This window comes from Arabidopsis lyrata (genome assembly GCF_000004255.2).
Source record: "Arabidopsis lyrata subsp. lyrata unplaced genomic scaffold ARALYscaffold_3, whole genome shotgun sequence".
NCBI classification, from domain to species: Eukaryota; Viridiplantae; Streptophyta; class Magnoliopsida; order Brassicales; family Brassicaceae; genus Arabidopsis; species Arabidopsis lyrata.
In genome coordinates this window covers 23,690,254-23,708,429 of record NW_003302553.1, presented here as the reverse complement: position 1 = coordinate 23,708,429, position 18,176 = coordinate 23,690,254, and the positions used below count along the sequence as shown (strand labels likewise).

Sequence of the window (18,176 nt, the reverse complement as noted above, 5' to 3'; positions counted from 1 at the left end):
TATAACTAAATTTAAATAAAATATTAATAATTTTTTTATTTGAGAGATTTTTTTGGTTTCTAAAGGATGTAGATGCTTTAAGTAGACTCTAAAATCCCAAATCCAATACTCCAATAAAAATGTTTAATATAAAGCCCATATCTTGTGGCCCAAACCAAAAGATAAAACTGCGACTCTGCTGGGATAGACCAGCACTTTATCCATTGGGACTAGGCCTCAGCATAAAACCCGAAATCCGAAAACCGATCCGAAACCAATCCGAAAAATCCGGAACCGAATCCGAACCGAATAGTCACAAAATCCGAACGGATAATGAATTCTCCTATCCGAATTATCCGAACCGAACCCGATCCGAACCGAAAACCGAAAGGATATCCGAAAACCGGAAATAAAAATTACATATCCAAAAATATTAGTTATATTTAGTTGTAATTTTATAGCAAATAACAAAAATATCCTAAATATCCTAGATTTCGGAAAAAATTTAGTTATATTTGGCTCTTCTTTTTCCCGTTTCTTTATTTTCTCACAACGGTTGTTCAATGCTTCTAGGGATGGTGTTACAGAATCTCAATCCAATCAGTGAACATCGAATTCTATAAAGATCATTGAGGTATATTTCAATATTCAAAGTTTAAAAAACTGCTTATTTCTTCGGTGGATAAGAAATGAAACCCAAAATTGCTAGTTTCTACTTATGCTTACTATCTACAGTAACATATATAAACCGATCACAGCAGAACTATTAATGATGCTTACCGATTTCAATTTTGTCACGAGTATCACTGAGTATAAACAAAAAACTATGGCTCCTTTGACAACTTCAAAGATTCTATGCAAGATCACACAAAAACAAGTGCTTATCCATGGAAACTGGTAAGTAAGGTCTTTAATGAACACTAAAATGCTTAACAACAGACAAAAACAGCTATTAAAAGTACTCAAAATAGCTTTGTCCTCCATCAAAAATCAAGATAATCAAGTCTGGGCATAACCACTAGGGAGATAAGAAAATCTACAAGATCAAAGGCACAACCAAAATGCTATGTTGCAACCAAAAGGCACAACCAAAATCTTCAAGACAAAGACGTGTTGGATTAGGCTGTTTTCTTGTTGATTTGCACAGAGCTGGGAACATAAGAGCACCCAAGTGGCCAACAAGTTAGGTTCCTAGATTCGCCAAGATCAACTTTCTTGAAGTAGCCCTCCTTTCCAATGATATAAGCTATGTTTCGAGTTGGATCAAATCCACCACCAATTTTTTTATCAAGAACCACAGCAACCTTCTTCTCCTCATCAACGAAGAAACTCCCACCCGAATAAGAGAATGAAACACCAGTGAGAGGTTTCATATCAACCTTTAAGAACAACTTGTTCCACGACACTGCATTGGGTTCAATCTTACTGCTAATCCAAATCTTCAATGTATACGGAGAAGAAGACCGCTGACACAACACCGCAATCTGGTTATCCCCAACACTAGATAGAGCCACAGTATCACCAAAGAAAGGCTGAAAAGGCATAGCCAGACGCGGTCCAAATCTCTCCGTTGTGAAATCAAAACACAGCAAGAAATAAGAATGACCTCCTCCCCATATAGAAACCTTGTCTCTAGCAAACCAATAACTGTTCCCATCAACAGACAAACCACGGTGAACAAAATCTACCTCCCAATCCGGATTCACATCAAGAACCTTCCATGAATCAGACTCAAAACTATAGATTTCAAACTCACGAAGTAAGGGTTCAGTTCTATAGTTACAGTGATCCACAAATCTCAAAACTTTATGATTCTTCATCACATCGTAACCCAAAGCGTACCTATCCAATTTGTTGAAAGATTTTCTGGGTTTGATCCAAATTGTTTGCCCAACACAAGGGTTCCAAACAACAAGCCTAGACATGTCTTTGGTGGTGCACAGCAAGAAACCATCGCAGTGAAAGATGTTAGAAATGTCGACTTGATCAGCATCATCTAGGCTAATAAGTTGACCTAAACGCTCTACGCAATTAGGTTTGAGAAGATTGAGACTGAATAAAGAAACCCTAAAATCGAGCATCATCACAACGTGAAACTCCTTCTTCTGCCTCTTCTTTGCTTCTTCTTTATCGATGTGCTTCCTTGTAAAAGACCGGTCTTTGGATAAAGTGTTCCATTTCTTGCAAGTGAATCGCACTCTTCTCAGAGATGTCACCGGAAACTTAGAGAGCACTTCCTCTGCCAAATCCTTTGGAAGATCGGAGAGCATCGTCGTTGTTGGATTCACGAATCGGAAATTTACTTTACCTTTTCCCTCTGATTTCATATCAGCACAATATAATGTTTTCAGTTTGGGCTTGGGCTTGGTTTTGGGCTTTAACCTACTAAAGTCTCGCCGAAGATCGAATTTTGTAATCAAACGGACAATTATAGACAATTACGATTTTACCCTTACATTATGGAAATTAGTTGCCAAGCCTAAAGAATTTAGTGGAGGTTTATAAGGGTGATTTGGTAATTCTGTAGTTTATAAGGGCTTAGCTGAATTTTATTTCAGGACACGTGGTAAGTTATTGTTGGTTTAAAACTTTTTTTTTTTTCTCTGTTGGTTTAAAACTCTGAGGACGATTCTTAGCCAAAGAAGTAGTAGACTCTGGTGCAGACAGGTATATGATTAAATTAGTAAACATCCAATCATATCTCGTCAGAGGTAATATTTATACTTTTCTTTTTACTCCAATTTTTTATTTTTCTGTTTTCTTTTCCCTTTGCATCAACGATTACCATTCACTAGCAATAATTTGGTGACGTCTAATACTTAAAAAATTGATATCTTACGTGGGTATATAAGTTAGGGAATCATTTTTTTTGGTATATAATCATTTCCAATTTTTTGGGTGGTTGGTTTTACTTTTATGTAATAGTATTCAAAAAAGTGGTCGGTTATGAACTTATTATTATGATAGAGCTTGAAAACAAACAACACGAGATTGAGAAATTAGTCATTCAGCAAAAGAAAAGGACAAAAGCAGTGACTAAACATGAAACTGGGCAACGGCTCAAAATCATTTATGTATTGGACCCTTAAAACTTTCCATGCACACGAATATTCACATTTATATGTTTTTTTTTGCTTTGCTTTTTTCCTCTTTATCATTATTTTAATATATTTTATGTTCTTTTCCAAAGCACCATAATTGTATGTTAAAAATGGGTTTTGCTATCACCGAATAATCACTATTGACTTTTTAATTTTGTCGTCTTTGACACCTCTTTTCAATAACAAACAAATTACTAGCTACCATAATATATTATAGCAAAATGTATTAGAATTAGTGTTCAGTGAGTAACTAAATCCCTCAAATCATTTCTTATTCGTAAACCGTTTATTTTTTTTTGTGTTTTCTTTTCCTATCGTTCTAGGTATTGTTGTTATATTTAACACAATAAAAAAATATCGATAGAAATTTGCATTTATAATTAAAGATGAGTAGATGACCCAAGACAAATATGATAGTTCAAACTATTTGTTTTCCAAGTTTTCAAAAAAATAATATATATATATGTATATATATTTATATATATGTGTATAAAATGTATGATAATTTAAAATTTCTAATGATTCTTTATATGAACATGGATTTTTTTTTTTTTTTGAATGAATGTTAAATTTATTTATAAAAAAACCAATGTTACATCAAGTGCATCTTTTTTAAGTTTTTGACATTGAAACAATTTAAATCTTAAAGGAAAGCCAAAATGTGAAGAGTTCTTCATACTTTGGGTTTCCGGTTTTTCGAAGAAGAGTGATCCGGTTGCGAATGTTCTTATCGATGGTTTTCCCAATGATCGATGCTGTGATAGGGTCTTCTCCATGCCGTCGATTGTTCCTCTCTCTCCATAACGTGTGGACTGTGATTTGAAATGCATACTGCAGAAGCAAACGTGCCTCTCTTTTTAGCGAGTCACTTGAGATGAGCAACGTGAGTTGATCCCACTTCAATGTGTATATGTTTTGAAGTAATCCCTTTGCTAATATTTCCCTAACCTGTCTTGAGTAGCTGCACTGGAAGAAGAGGTGGTTTCTTGTTTCTACCGATTCATCGTAGAGTTTACATGAAATGTCTACTTGTGCATTCCACTTCCCCGTACGAGCCCCCGTAGTTAGTCTGTCTTGCATTGCAAGCCACGTGATGAAGGCATATTTTGGTGTAGCTTCGGAGAACCAGATCCCCTTAGCCCAACTGCAGATAGGTTGCTCTACTTTCAAGAGTTTCCAAGTCTCATTTGAAGAGAATTTCCTTTTAAAACCTGTTTTCCCTCCATAGTTCACATCTTCCTCCTCTATTTCTCTCCCTAGTCTTATTTTTTCGATTTCAGCTTCAACCTTATTTTAATTTTCCACACGGCGCCGTCTTCCTTTGTGAGTACTCAGGGCTTCCTCTACCGTGGCTGCCTTTGTTATTCCAAGATCTATACAACCCCGATCACCAAAGATGTCAAATAACTTCCCCATAGAGGACCATGTATCATACGAGCGTGGTTCTTAAGTGACATAACTAATCTGATATCTACTTAAAATTATATGAAATTATTAGAACCAATAAATAGTAAATTTATATGTAAATGTATACAAAAACACGATTTCATTAAGTTATTGGGAAAAGAAAAAATCGTGAACCAACAAACTTATATGAAAAAAGTACTACGAATTCTTGTGTTTTAGTTAAGCAATCCGTCCATACGCTTTTAAAATAAAAAATGTTACGAAAACTTTAAAAAAAAAAAAAAATCTTAAAAGTATCGAGTTCCGCTTTAAAAATAGGCCATTCTGAAATATTGTCAATCATCGAGATGAAGTCTCCACAATATGAGATGAAGCTTATTCTAGTCATCCTCATTTGAATCAAACATTCCATGGTCCAATAGAAGTATGTCGAATTCTGCATGCATGGATCGGAGCGGCGTGTGACTACTTGGAACTCTTTTTAGGCCGATATGTGATTATATCTATCTAGTATAATAAATTAATGACAAGTATACGTACGATCAGTGTTTAAACCATTTCAATATTTTATATAGAGAGGACACCAACTGGTTGGCTTCACTTGACCCACGATAAGATATTGAAAACCAAACAAACTTGTATCGTACGAATTCGAAATCGGAAATTGATGCGACAAGTCCAGGGCCTCCCACGCGCAATGGGCCCAGCAACCACGTGCGCCACTAGAGAGAATAAAGCATTAGCCCACGTGATCTTGGGCCAAATCAATCCCTTTCCGGCTCTCCCTACAAAAAAAAAAAAAATCGCAGGAAAAACAAAAACACACACTCTCTGATTTTTTTAAGTTCTCTCTCTCTCTCAGAGACACACCATTTAGCTTCTTCAAGTTATTGGTTTCTCCACTTATCTCCGATCCCAATTTTCTTCTTCCTAAACCCAAATTTTCTCGAGAAAATTCAAATCTCTTGAGAATTTAGGTCTACCAGTATCTCTCTCTCAAAATTCGTCTCCGATAACTACTTTTGGTCGGTGATGTTCCACTCTAAATCCCTCCTTATCTCGAGGTAATTCGGCCTAATTCCCATGGTTTCCGGTGTCGGCGGTAGTGGTCGTGGCGGAGAAGCAGAACCGTCGTCAAGTCACACTACTAATAACCGAAGAGGAGGAGAACAAGCTCAATCGTCGGGAACAAAATCTCTCAGACCACGAGAATCAATGAGCAAAGCAATTCAACAGTACACCGTCGACGCAAGACTCCACGCCGTTTTCGAACAATCCGGCGAATCAGGGAAATCATTCGACTACTCACAATCACTCAAAACGACGACGTACGGTTCCTCTGTACCTGAGCAACAGATCACAGCTTATCTCTCTCGAATCCAGCGAGGTGGTTACATTCAGCCTTTCGGATGTATGATCGCCGTCGATGAATCAAGTTTCCGAATCATCGGTTACAGTGAAAACGCCAGAGAAATGTTAGGGCTTATGCCTCAATCTGTTCCTACTCTTGAGAAACCTGAGATTCTAGCTATGGGAACTGATGTGAGATCTTTGTTCACTTCTTCGAGCTCGATTTTACTCGAGCGTGCTTTCGTTGCTCGAGAGATTACCTTGTTGAATCCTGTTTGGATCCATTCCAAGAATACTGGTAAACCGTTTTACGCCATTCTTCATAGGATTGATGTTGGTGTTGTTATTGATCTAGAGCCAGCTAGAACTGAAGATCCTGCGCTTTCTATTGCTGGTGCGGTTCAATCGCAGAAACTCGCGGTTCGTGCCATTTCGCAGTTACAGTCTCTTCCCGGTGGTGATATTAAGCTTTTGTGTGATACTGTTGTGGAAAGTGTGAGGGACTTGACTGGGTATGATCGTGTTATGGTTTATAAGTTTCATGAAGATGAGCATGGAGAAGTTGTAGCTGAGAGTAAGCGAGATGATTTAGAGCCTTATATTGGACTGCATTATCCTGCTACTGATATTCCTCAAGCGTCACGGTTCTTGTTTAAGCAGAATCGTGTCCGAATGATAGTAGATTGCAATGCAAAACCCGTTCTTGTGGTCCAGGACGATAGGCTAACTCAATCTATGTGCTTGGTTGGTTCTACTCTTAGGGCTCCTCATGGTTGTCACTCTCAGTATATGGCTAACATGGGATCTATTGCTTCTTTAGCTATGGCGGTTATAATAAATGGAAATGAAGAAGATGGGAGCAATGTAGCTAGTGGGAGAAGCTCGATGAGGCTTTGGGGTTTGGTCGTTTGCCATCACACTTCTTCTCGCTGCATACCGTTTCCGCTAAGGTATGCTTGTGAGTTTTTGATGCAGGCTTTTGGTTTACAGTTAAACATGGAATTGCAGTTAGCTTTGCAAATGTCAGAGAAACGCGTTTTGAGAACGCAGACGCTGTTATGCGATATGCTTCTGCGTGACTCGCCTGCTGGAATTGTTACACAGAGTCCTAGTATCATGGACTTAGTTAAATGTGACGGTGCAGCATTTCTTTACCACGGGAAGTATTACCCGTTGGGTGTTGCTCCTAGTGAAGTTCAGATAAAAGATGTTGTGGAGTGGTTGCTTGCGAATCACGCGGATTCAACTGGATTAAGCACTGATAGCTTAGGCGATGCGGGGTATCCCGATGCAGCTGCGTTAGGGGATGCTGTGTGCGGTATGGCAGTTGCATATATCACAAAAAGAGACTTTCTTTTTTGGTTTCGATCTCACACTGCGAAAGAAATCAAATGGGGAGGCGCTAAGCATCATCCCGAGGATAAAGATGATGGGCAACGAATGCATCCTCGTTTGTCCTTTCAGGCTTTTCTTGAAGTCGTTAAGAGCAGGAGTCAGCCGTGGGAAACTGCGGAAATGGATGCGATACACTCGCTCCAGCTTATTCTGAGAGACTCTTTTAAAGAATCTGAGGCGGCTATGAACTCTAAAGCTGTGGATGGTGCGGTTCAGCCATGTAGGGATATGGCGGGAGAGCAGGGGATTGATGAGTTAGGTGCAGTTGCAAGAGAGATGGTTAGGCTCATTGAGACCGCAACTGTTCCTATATTCGCTGTGGATGCCGGAGGCTGCATCAATGGATGGAACGCTAAGATTGCAGAGTTGACAGGTCTCTCAGTTGAAGAAGCTATGGGAAAGTCTCTGGTTTCTGATCTGATATACAAAGAGAATGAAGAAACTGTCAATAAGCTTCTTTCTCGTGCTTTGAGAGGTATATTCAGTTCTCCAGCTATGTTGTATCTGCGGTGTATATACCAATTCGCGGGTATTTGATTTTTTTGTTGCATTTGGCAATCAATGCAGGGGACGAGGAAAAGAATGTGGAGGTTAAGCTGAAAACTTTCAGCCCCGAACTTCAAGGGAAAGCGGTTTTTGTGGTTGTGAATGCTTGTTTCAGCAAGGACTACTTGAACAACATTGTCGGCGTCTGCTTTGTTGGACAGGACGTTACTGGTCAGAAAATAGTAATGGATAAGTTCATCAACATACAAGGAGATTACAAGGCTATTGTCCATAGCCCAAACCCGCTAATCCCGCCAATTTTTGCTGCTGATGAGAACACGTGCTGCCTGGAATGGAACATGGCGATGGAAAAGCTTACGGGTTGGTCTCGTAGTGAAGTGATTGGGAAAATGCTTGTCGGGGAAGTGTTTGGTAGCTGTTGCATGCTAAAGGGTCCTGATGCTTTAACCAAGTTCATGATTGTATTGCATAATGCGATTGGTGGCCAAGAGACGGATAAGTTCCCTTTTCCATTCTTTGACCGCAATGGGAAGTTTGTTCAGGCTCTATTGACTGCAAACAAGCGGGTCAGCCTCGACGGCAAGGTTATTGGGGCATTCTGTTTCTTGCAGATCCCGAGTCCTGAGCTGCAGCAAGCTTTAGCAGTCCAACGGAGGCAGGACACAGAGTGTTTCACGAAGGCAAAAGAGTTAGCTTATATTTGTCAGGTGATAAAAAATCCTTTGAGCGGTATGCGTTTCGCAAACTCACTGTTGGAGGCCACAGACTTGAACGAGGACCAGAAGCAGTTACTTGAAACAAGTGTTTCTTGCGAGAAACAGATCTCAAGGATTGTCGGTGACATGGATCTTGAAAGCATTGAAGACGGGTGAGTTTAGTTGGAATTATCTAGAAACTAGTTTTGTTTACTTCATGAAATGTGACCAAATCCCAAATTTTGTTTTTGCATTAATCAGTTCGTTTGAGCTAAAGATGGCGGAGTTTTTCCTCGGAAGTGTCATAAACGCGATTGTAAGCCAAGCGATGTTCTTATTAAGGGACAGAGGTCTTCAGCTGATCCGTGACATTCCCGAAGAGATCAAATCAATAGTTGTTTTTGGAGACCAGATAAGGATTCAACAGCTCCTGGCTGAGTTTCTGCTGAGTATAATCCGGTATGCTCCATCTCAAGAGTGGGTGGAGATCCATTTAAGCCAAGTTTCAAAACAAGCGGCTGATGGATTCACCGCTATCCGCACAGAATTCAGGTACATTTCATTGTTCCCGCTGTTGTCTCCTCATATCCGTAACTATAATTGTGCTATCCGGTTTTTTGGTACATGAAGAATACGAATTTGGTTTGGTTGACTACGAATTTGCGTTTTAAAGAAAAGAGGTTTTAATCAATTTCGTTTTATTATTTATTTGGATATAGACCGGTTTGGATTTTCGATTCGGTTAAGTCGACTCAGGAACTTCTAGTCAGAACCATAGGCCTAGAATTAGCATACACAGAATGTAGTTTTTTCAAATTTGATGAAAACCAGCTCAAAAGTGTAAAACATGGGTTTCGTTCATGTTTTGGTTTCTTTGTTATGTCTTTATTTGTTGTTTGTAGAATGGCGTGTCCAGGTGAAGGTCTGCCTCCAGAGCTAGTCCGAGACATGTTCCATAGTAGCAGGTGGACAAGCCCTGAAGGATTAGGTCTAAGCGTATGTCGAAAGATTCTAAAGCTCATGAACGGTGAGGTTCAATACATCCGAGAATCAGAACGGTCTTATTTCTTCATCATTCTCGAACTCCCAGTACCTCGAAAACGCCCATTGTCAACCGCTAGTGGCAGCAGTGACATGATGTTGATGATGCCATATTAGTCAACATTTTCAGTTGGTATGTGAGTTTGTATCATTGTACGTGTGTTTGTGTGTCTAACGACGTCTGAGGAGGATAGAAAGTTTTTTAGTTTCCGGTGAGATTAGTAGAGAAGAGGGAGATTGTTTGCGTTCAGCTCAGGTCGCCGGGAAAAAAACGTAACAGTAGTTGTAGAGAATTTCAAGACTTCTTTTGTTTGTGCTGTGTAAATTGATAACTCTGAGAGACACAAAAGAATGAGAAAAGAAGAGAGAGCATATTGATTGTTGACCAATCCTTTTAATTTATTGGTACTCGTTACTTCAATTCAAAACAAATTTGTTCGGATAAATAAACGTTATAATATGTGAATTAAAGTTTAACAGAAGATTAAATTCCCAAAAAAAATCTTACATACATAAATGTTGCTGCTTTTTCGTAAGGGTTGCCAAATCTTAAGTAGTTTTCTTTTGGTAAACAAAATCTAAAGTTGTTGGGAAGCTCTAAATGACTAAATGTAAAACAAACGGTTTTCTTAAATTAATCACATCCTAATAGTTTCTTCGAACTTTTTTTTTGTAGGTTCTTATCATAGGAGATAAGAAGATCCAAATCTTTATCAAGAAGGTAATGTATCTCTAAGAGCCTTCCAAGGGGCCAATATGTTATTGGATAAACAAAAAATAGTTAAAAAAGAGTTATTTCTTTGAAACCTTTTTTTGTTTTGGCATAGAATCACTACCTTACGAAAAGTTATTCGTTTGGGGTTTTATTATTTGATTGTAAACAATTTATAAATCATATATTTGGTTGGTAGATCCAATTAGTCTGTCTACGCAATCAAGAGGTAAGGTCAATCACATTTACATAAAATTACCCTTTTAAAATAATATATGATGAAATGGTACCGTCCAAAAAGTCGAAATTTTACAAATTCCACGATATAGATAAAGATGTTTATTTTGGGCTGGCTAAGATTAGGATGGTACACATTAACAATAGTTGATGTTTATGATGTATCGCACTATAGCTTTGGTGTAGTATATGCTCTCCAGGCTGTTTCGTTTCTCACATTACCCACACTAAATACTAACTCACCAACAATAAACTTAAAGAAAATTAAAGTAAACTTAAAGACTGAAATTAACAATAATCAATCATTAAGGAATCAAAACTCCATTATATATGCCTTATAAATACTCACCAACCAATCGCCGTCTGAATATCTCAAACTCAAATCAACCCCTTAAACCCACCTAAAACCTTCAAGTAGAGATACTTCCCAAAAGTGACTTGAAATGGTTTCTCATACACTTTTGGTTATGTCAATATCTCTCTTTCTTTGTTTAAACATATTGCTTGTTGTACACGCTAAAGATTTAAACCAAGACATTGACATAACCTGGGGTGATGGTAGAGGAAATATTTTGAGCAATGGTACTCTTCTAAATCTCGTTCTTGATCAATCTTCGGGATCAGGGTTTCAATCGAAAGCCGAGTATTTGTACGGAAAATTCGATATGCAGATCAAACTTGTCCCGGGAAATTCAGCCGGGACCGTGACCACCTTCTATGTAAGCTCTTCTTAATTAGCTAGACATGCATACATATAAATCTATATATTACCTTATGTTACATTGAATGATAGCTTTTTGGGGGTTTTTATTTTGGTGTATAGTTGAAGTCTCAAGGATTAACATGGGACGAGATAGATTTCGAGTTTTTGGGGAATGTTAGTGGAGATCCATACATTGTTCACACTAATGTTTACACTCAAGGCAAAGGTGATAGAGAGCAACAATTCTACCTTTGGTTCGATCCAACAGCTGAGTTCCACAACTACTCCATTCTATGGAATCCGAGTCACATAGTGTAAGCATATATACCACAATCCAATTAATGATAAGTTCACTAAAGTGTTGTGAACTATAACTACAATTTTTTTAGAAAGCCAAGTGAACCGGATTGGTTTTTGGATCAATTTGCCGAATCATATTGTTGGATCGTAAATCACTAGATCCATGACTCTTATACTGAAAATACTAGTAAGATAAATATATGTATTGAAATATACTTCTTTTGCTAGCTTTATGGATTTTCTTAAATCAATCTTAGTTATATTATGAACGATATAATTAATAAAATATAGAGAGGGGTGACAGAAACTAATCACAGCATATTAATATCTCATTGAACAATTACTTGGTTCATATATTTAATTTCTTAATAGGTTCTATATTGATGGGAAGCCAATTAGAGAATTCAAGAATTTGGAAGCATTGGGTGTGGCTTATCCAAAAAACCAACCCATGAGAATGTATGGTAGTCTATGGAACGCAGACGATTGGGCCACGAGGGGAGGGCTGGTTAAGACAAACTGGTCACAGGGACCATTCGTAGCCTCTTTCATGAACTACAACTCCGAGAATGCTTGTGTTTGGTCCATCGTTAATGGAACCACAACTATTTCTCCTTGTAGCCCCGGTGGCTCGTCTTCTTCTTCGAGCAGTAGTAGCGAGTGGTTTTCACAGAGAGGGATGGATTCTTCAAGTAAGAAAGTTCTTAGATGGGTTCAGAAGAAGTTTATGGTTTACAATTATTGTAAGGACAAGAAGCGATTCTCTAAGGGTTTGCCTGTTGAATGCACTGCTAAGAACAAGGACACAAACTCTTGAGTTTTTTCTTTTCTGATTTTTTCTTAAGCATGTAATGAGTTTTAGGGTTTTGGTTTCTGTTAAGATCATTTGTTGTGATTTGTTCATTGTGTGGTTATATGTTTAATGAGAAAAAATTTGTGGCAAAAGAGGTGAAAAATTTGTTGACAAACTTTCTTTCTACAATCCAAAAAATGAAGAAATTTATTTATCGTATACAACTTTTTTGTAAAGAAAACGTTCCCTATATTAATGTCTACCAATTTCCCCAACTTCCCTTTTACGTAACCGTCTATGTCTGTGTGTAGCAAGCCGGTGATACCTAAGGTTAAGAACCATTTTTTTAACGTCATCACTATGCTTTTATTGGATCGTGACTAATCATCAATCTCCCGAAATCTTCATGTGGACTTTTTTCGACTTGCCATTCTCTCGCTTGTGGCAAGCTACTCCCAAGTTCTTGTCTCCGATGTATGGATCTTCCGTCGAATTACCGTATTTATTTTCTCTACCATTCACTTGTTAGAATGCTAGTTGCTATCTTTGATGTTCCCAACCATGTGTTGGATGTTTGTTTCAACCTTGTACTTGCTATCATCTAATGAAATCAAGTATGTTTTGTCAAAAAAAAAAAAAAACTGTAATCGATAAAAAAAAATTCATATTAAATTTGTTTAAAAAAGGGAGAGTAGCCAATAATTTAATGACTGAATAATACATGATTTTGATAAGAGTTTTAAAATTAATGATTCAATAAGACATTATTTTGTTTAAATTTTTTAATCTATTAAAATTTATGAACTAATAAATATTCCTAAATATTTTGACATATGTCGAAATCCAGTCGGCAAATTGATATACATAAATAGAAATAAAACTGAAAAATATTTTAGGTATACACATGTCTATGAAATTAACACATAAAGGGAATAAAGGTTTGTAAAAGTGTTATGTATGATTGTGAGAATTTCTCTTGCATGCAATGAAAAAGAGCTTTCGTGAATATATAATCATAATTATTATTGTTTAGTACTAAAAAGTAAGATTTTCTTAAATCTATTAAAATCTATGAACCAATAAATTTCTCTAAAGTTTATTGACATGTCAAAATTCTAGCATATAAACCTATAAATCTCTCTAAAGTTTTTTAGACCCTAAAAAAAAAAAGTCAGATTATTGGGGATTTCAAGATGCACAACTCTAGCAATTGCATAGAAATATATTCTGATTTTACCGTTTTTGTGTCGTTTGATTTATATTCTTGTGCAGTTCCTCTGACGAATCTTTTTTTATTTTTTCTATTTCTTTGTTACGTAGGTGGTTTTTGTGTTTTCCACCTTTGGCAACTCTTGTCTTCGGTTTGTAATGGTATCATTAAGAAAAAAGTTGGTATTAAACCATCCGTTCTCCGTTCAATACCTGTCGTAGACTTCAATCCTCCGGCCTTCAGATACGGCGTCGAATGTGTTTTTTGTCTCTCTGAATTCGTCGACAGAGACAAAATTAGGATTTTGCCGAACTGTAATCATTGTTTCCACGTCGTTTGCATCGACCGTTGGTTCCAATTGTACTCTACTTGTCCGATCTATAGTAAGAGAGTAGGAATGAGACATAACTTGGCAGCGACGACAACGAGGGTTTGGCTCAAAATCACGACGGTTGTTACTCATTATACTAATCTCGGCAAGCTCTAAAATTATAAAACCCATTTGGGGCCCATAAAAGTTTACTATTACGGCCCATGTGTAATATGCATACAGGATTTTTGTGAATATATAATTATGAGTTTTTTTTGGTAAGATCTAATTTATGAATTCATGATGATCATTTTCCGACTATATGATTTTTAACAATATTTTTTGTATGAAATTTGCATGTAAATGTAATTAATTTTTTTTTTTCTTTGGCTTCAAGAAATCTATTGATCAGTTAAAAGATTAGTTGGAAAAACTCTAAATATAATTAGATCAATACATTTTAGACATCAATAAACGTTTGAACATTTCTGAGTTATTTATAGACACATCGAATTTAAAGTTACAGTTTGCAAAAAGAAAGTTCAGCTACAAGTTGTTGCATACCAATCGTAACAAAGAAAAATCAAATATGAAATTAGACAATAACAGATTTCGAAAGGCATCGTCAATCTCTCTTTTGCTGTATCTACTATACATTTTTGCAACACTTTTTGGGGTTCCTAATCGGGTCAAATTTTGTTTAATTTTGACCCGGAAATCTTCAATCGGATCTTTCCTTATTTTTGACAAAATTAAAAAACGAAAATTAATCAATAAAATCTAAAAAATATATATTTTCTCAACTAATTACTATACCTAAACTCTTTATTTATGGCATATTCTCTACAATTTTTATAGATATAGAAATCAAATATGATTATTTAATGCTAATATAACAAATTTGAACTAATTTCCTAAAACCTCTCTACCTAATTAAAACATAAATATATGATTCTCATTTTACTTTTATATGATCTTATATTTATATTATTTTGAACTATTATAAAATATATATACTTAATAAAAAAATTCGATTTTTTCTGCATATGCTATGATTCAAATTTTTTAAAACGGACATATTACTCAATCGATGAAGAAAAAAATATGTGTACAATCTATATTAACATTTTTGAAAAACAAATTTGCGCGTTTAATCAGGTCGTATTTTTTTTTTTTACTCTGACCCGGAATTGAGTCATTCAGATATTTTCTTAATTTCTACAATTATCTAAAACGGGACAATATACCACTGTGAAATCTTAAAATTAACAAATCGAAATACAATTATTTAGTATTTTAATATACATTTTAAAAATATTTTTACGGGTTGGTCTAAAAACACACACTAATTTGAAATATATATATATATATATATATATATTATAGAAACTATTTGAAAGCAAACTTTTAAATTGACTCGAATTATATGTCTTTTAAATAAAAGTGTTATTAAAAGAAATAACAAAATGATGTTTAATTTTACGGGACATGATTATATGGTGGGACGGGTCGGATATGGATTGATATTAATACGGGATAATATATCACGGGTGAAATCCTGGGATTAACAAATCAAAATACAATTATACAATTTTAAACACAAAACAAAACAAATACAACTTAAAATTTTCATTTTTAGTTACAACGCATGTGACTCGCAATGTACAACAAAAAATATTATATACAACAAATTCATCAGTTTATAAAAAAACAAAAAAAATCAAATAATTAACCCGCGGTGTACCGCGGGTAACAATCTAGTTTTATACATTTTCATATATAATAATTGTGTTCTAGTCGTCTTTGTAATAACTATTTTAAATCAATAAACGCATGTACAAATCCTCTATAAGAAAGCGTACCGTAACCATAAACCATGTGTTGATGGTTGCGGAAGAACCAAACACCTCAACGGCACCGTTTCATATGAGCACCGCTTCGCACGTTTCTTCCATCTCTCTGATCACGTGATCGTCGTCTTCTTCAGATCTTTATCACTTTCTTCCCGGAGAAATTTTTTGCCCTAAATCACTTTCCCGGGAAAATCAAACTCTGGGAAAGAAAAATGTCACAAGGCGATACAGTACCGCTTCATCCATCGTCTCAATCAGACATCGACGAGATCGAGAATCTGATTAACGAAAGCGTCCAATCAGGTCCCGGAACCGTTCTCGCCGCTCGTCCACCGAGCCCAACCAGACCGTCGATTCCAGTTTCTTCTTCTTCTCCGTTTATGCAATCGAATCTCCCACCGCTACATCCGTCGTCATCAGCTCAGAAAGTGACACCTGTCCCCGTTCCTCCGCCTCTTCCGGCGGTAAGTAATTCCAGCAATTTCCAAGGAGCGAGTGCGTTTGGATCTCCGCCTAATACGTTGACGGAGCCTGTGTGGGATACTGTGAAACGAGATCTGTCTCGGATTGTGAGTAATTTGAAGCTTGTGGTGTTTCCTAATCCGTATAGAGAAGATCCTGGGAAGGCTCTTAGAGATTGGGATCTTTGGGGTCCGTTTTTCTTCATTGTGTTCTTGGGATTGACTCTTTCATGGTCAGCTTCCGTTAAGAAGGTTAGCTCTCAGATCATTAGAATCTGTATGGACTCAGAACTCAGCTTTGAGCTTGTGTGATGAAAATGTGATCTCGAACTTTAGCTTTTGGGTATCTGATAGAGTTCTTTGGAATGTCTCTGTTACAGAAAATGAGAAGTTTCAAAATTGGATTAAGATAGTATTTGACTTCACTGCATTAAGATTGTTCCTTTGATTGTGATTTGTTAGATTATAGATGTGACACGATGACAAAAAACGAGGACTGAGGGTTTCTCTATGATTGCTGTTCTTGTGGTATTGCTTCTCACTTGATTCTCAGGCTATAGGTTGTACAAAGTTTCTTCCTTGTACAGTGGATCATGTAGGATTTTGACTCACAAACTAGAGCTTTGGATGCACTATTTTGAGTTATCATGTAGAAAAATCAGGACTGTTCTTGTGGTATTGCTTCTCACTTGATTCTTAAGCTATAGTTCCTACTGTGAATACATGTAGGATTTTGACTCACATACTAGCGCTTTGGATGCAATATTTTGAGACATTAGCATCTAGGACTTATTATGGATTTAATTTGAATCTGATTTAATCACAGCTTTTACCGATATTGAGTAGCTCGATCTGGCCAATTCTTCATAGACTTCTCTGTAGGAATGGTTTGTTATTGGAATTTCAGAAGATTCTGAAAATTTCAAAATTTATATCATTAGGGCCAGTGATGGCTTTTATTTTTATGTTGTTTGGATGCACTTTTGGTGATGATATATCTGAAAAAGACATGTTTTTATTCTGTTTTCGTGCGGTGTTTTGACTCTTCTGACATCGTCCAAATGTTGTTATTACACAGTTTTTTTTATTGTTTTCCAAATGTATGTTTATTCTCATTTACATGTGAATACTCGTTTTACTAGACTTGAAAGCCTGAGCCATTGTAGGTTTCATCTTGTCTCCTTGAAGTCACAAAGCACTTCATAAATGAATTAGTGCTGTTGTTTTTTTTATTGTTTTCCAAATGTATGTTTATTCTCATTTACATGTGAATACTCGTTTTACTAGACTTGAAAGCCTGAGCCATTGTAGGTTTCATCTTGTCTCCTTGAAGTCACAAAGCACTTCATAAATGAATTAGTGCTGTTGTTTATCTATTGGAATTCCTCTTTGTCTTATACCGTTTTCCTGTGATTCCAGTCCGAGGTATTTGCAGTTGCATTTGCACTATTAGCAGCCGGGGCGGTGATCCTTACACTAAATGTGCTTCTCCTGGTAAACCACTACTGCTCTCACCCTTGTATCTCGTGCAGATGTTTTCGTTTTATTTCATACTTACCACATCATGTTGTGTCATGAACAGGGTGGACATATAATCTTCTTCCAAAGCTTGAGCCTTCTAGGTTACTGTTTATTTCCGCTAGACGTTGGAGCCGTGATCTGCATGTTGAAAGACAATGTGATACTGAAAATGGTAGTTGTGTCTGTAACCCTTGCCTGGAGCTCATGGGCTGCTTACCCCTTCATGAGCGCAGCGGTTAACCCAAGAAGAAAAGCACTCGCTCTATACCCCGTCTTCCTCATGTATGTATCAGTCGGTTTCCTCATCATCGCCATCAATTAAATCCGATTTTGAGAAAAAGGAAATCATCACGGGTATCTCTGAAATCAGTTTGGATAGAAAGTTCTCATACATATACCAACCATTCTAAGTTCTGATGATCATGTATAAACATGTTCTTTTACACTTTTTTGGTTTTGGTTCAAAGGAGATTCTCATTTGTATGTGCCCCGCTCTCTCTGTATTAAACTTACATTTATATTTTTTGACATGTCAATGATGTCATACAAAGTTGTTAGCTACCATTTGCATATACATCACTTCCAATTTTGCATATACATC

The 18,176-nt window shown here is 36.6% G+C and overlaps 4 protein-coding genes across 4 annotated transcripts; 3 read left to right on the top strand and 1 right to left on the bottom strand.

Moving 5' to 3' along the window:
* Positions 1-813: 813 nt before the first annotated feature.
* LOC9322330 (F-box protein At2g18780) lies at positions 814-2,306 on the bottom strand. Its single transcript, XM_021032183.1, has one exon. It carries the CDS (start codon positions 2,304-2,306, stop codon positions 1,098-1,100), a length of 1,209 nt encoding a protein of 402 aa, XP_020887842.1. The 3' UTR covers positions 814-1,097.
* A 3,015-nt stretch (positions 2,307-5,321) lies between these two features.
* On the top strand, positions 5,322-9,873 carry LOC9322329 (phytochrome B). The gene is made up of 4 exons (XM_021030530.1): positions 5,322-7,707; positions 7,800-8,607; positions 8,696-8,986; positions 9,337-9,873. Exons 1-4 carry the CDS (start codon positions 5,571-5,573, stop codon positions 9,590-9,592), a joined length of 3,492 nt encoding a protein of 1,163 aa, XP_020886189.1. The 5' UTR covers positions 5,322-5,570; the 3' UTR covers positions 9,593-9,873.
* Positions 9,874-9,951: 78 nt separating this feature from the next.
* LOC9322328 (probable xyloglucan endotransglucosylase/hydrolase protein 21) lies at positions 9,952-12,825 on the top strand. Its single transcript, XM_002886216.2, has 3 exons — positions 9,952-11,143; positions 11,248-11,441; positions 11,800-12,825. The coding sequence occupies exons 1-3, from the start codon at positions 10,868-10,870 to the stop codon at positions 12,242-12,244; spliced, it is 915 nt and encodes a 304-aa protein (XP_002886262.1). The 5' UTR covers positions 9,952-10,867; the 3' UTR covers positions 12,245-12,825.
* A 2,789-nt stretch (positions 12,826-15,614) lies between these two features.
* LOC9322326 (protein YIPF6 homolog) lies at positions 15,615-18,136 on the top strand. The gene is made up of 3 exons (XM_002886214.2): positions 15,615-16,306; positions 17,474-17,548; positions 17,637-18,136. The coding sequence occupies exons 1-3, from the start codon at positions 15,806-15,808 to the stop codon at positions 17,895-17,897; spliced, it is 837 nt and encodes a 278-aa protein (XP_002886260.1). The 5' UTR covers positions 15,615-15,805; the 3' UTR covers positions 17,898-18,136.
* The last annotated feature ends 40 nt before the right edge of the window (positions 18,137-18,176 follow it).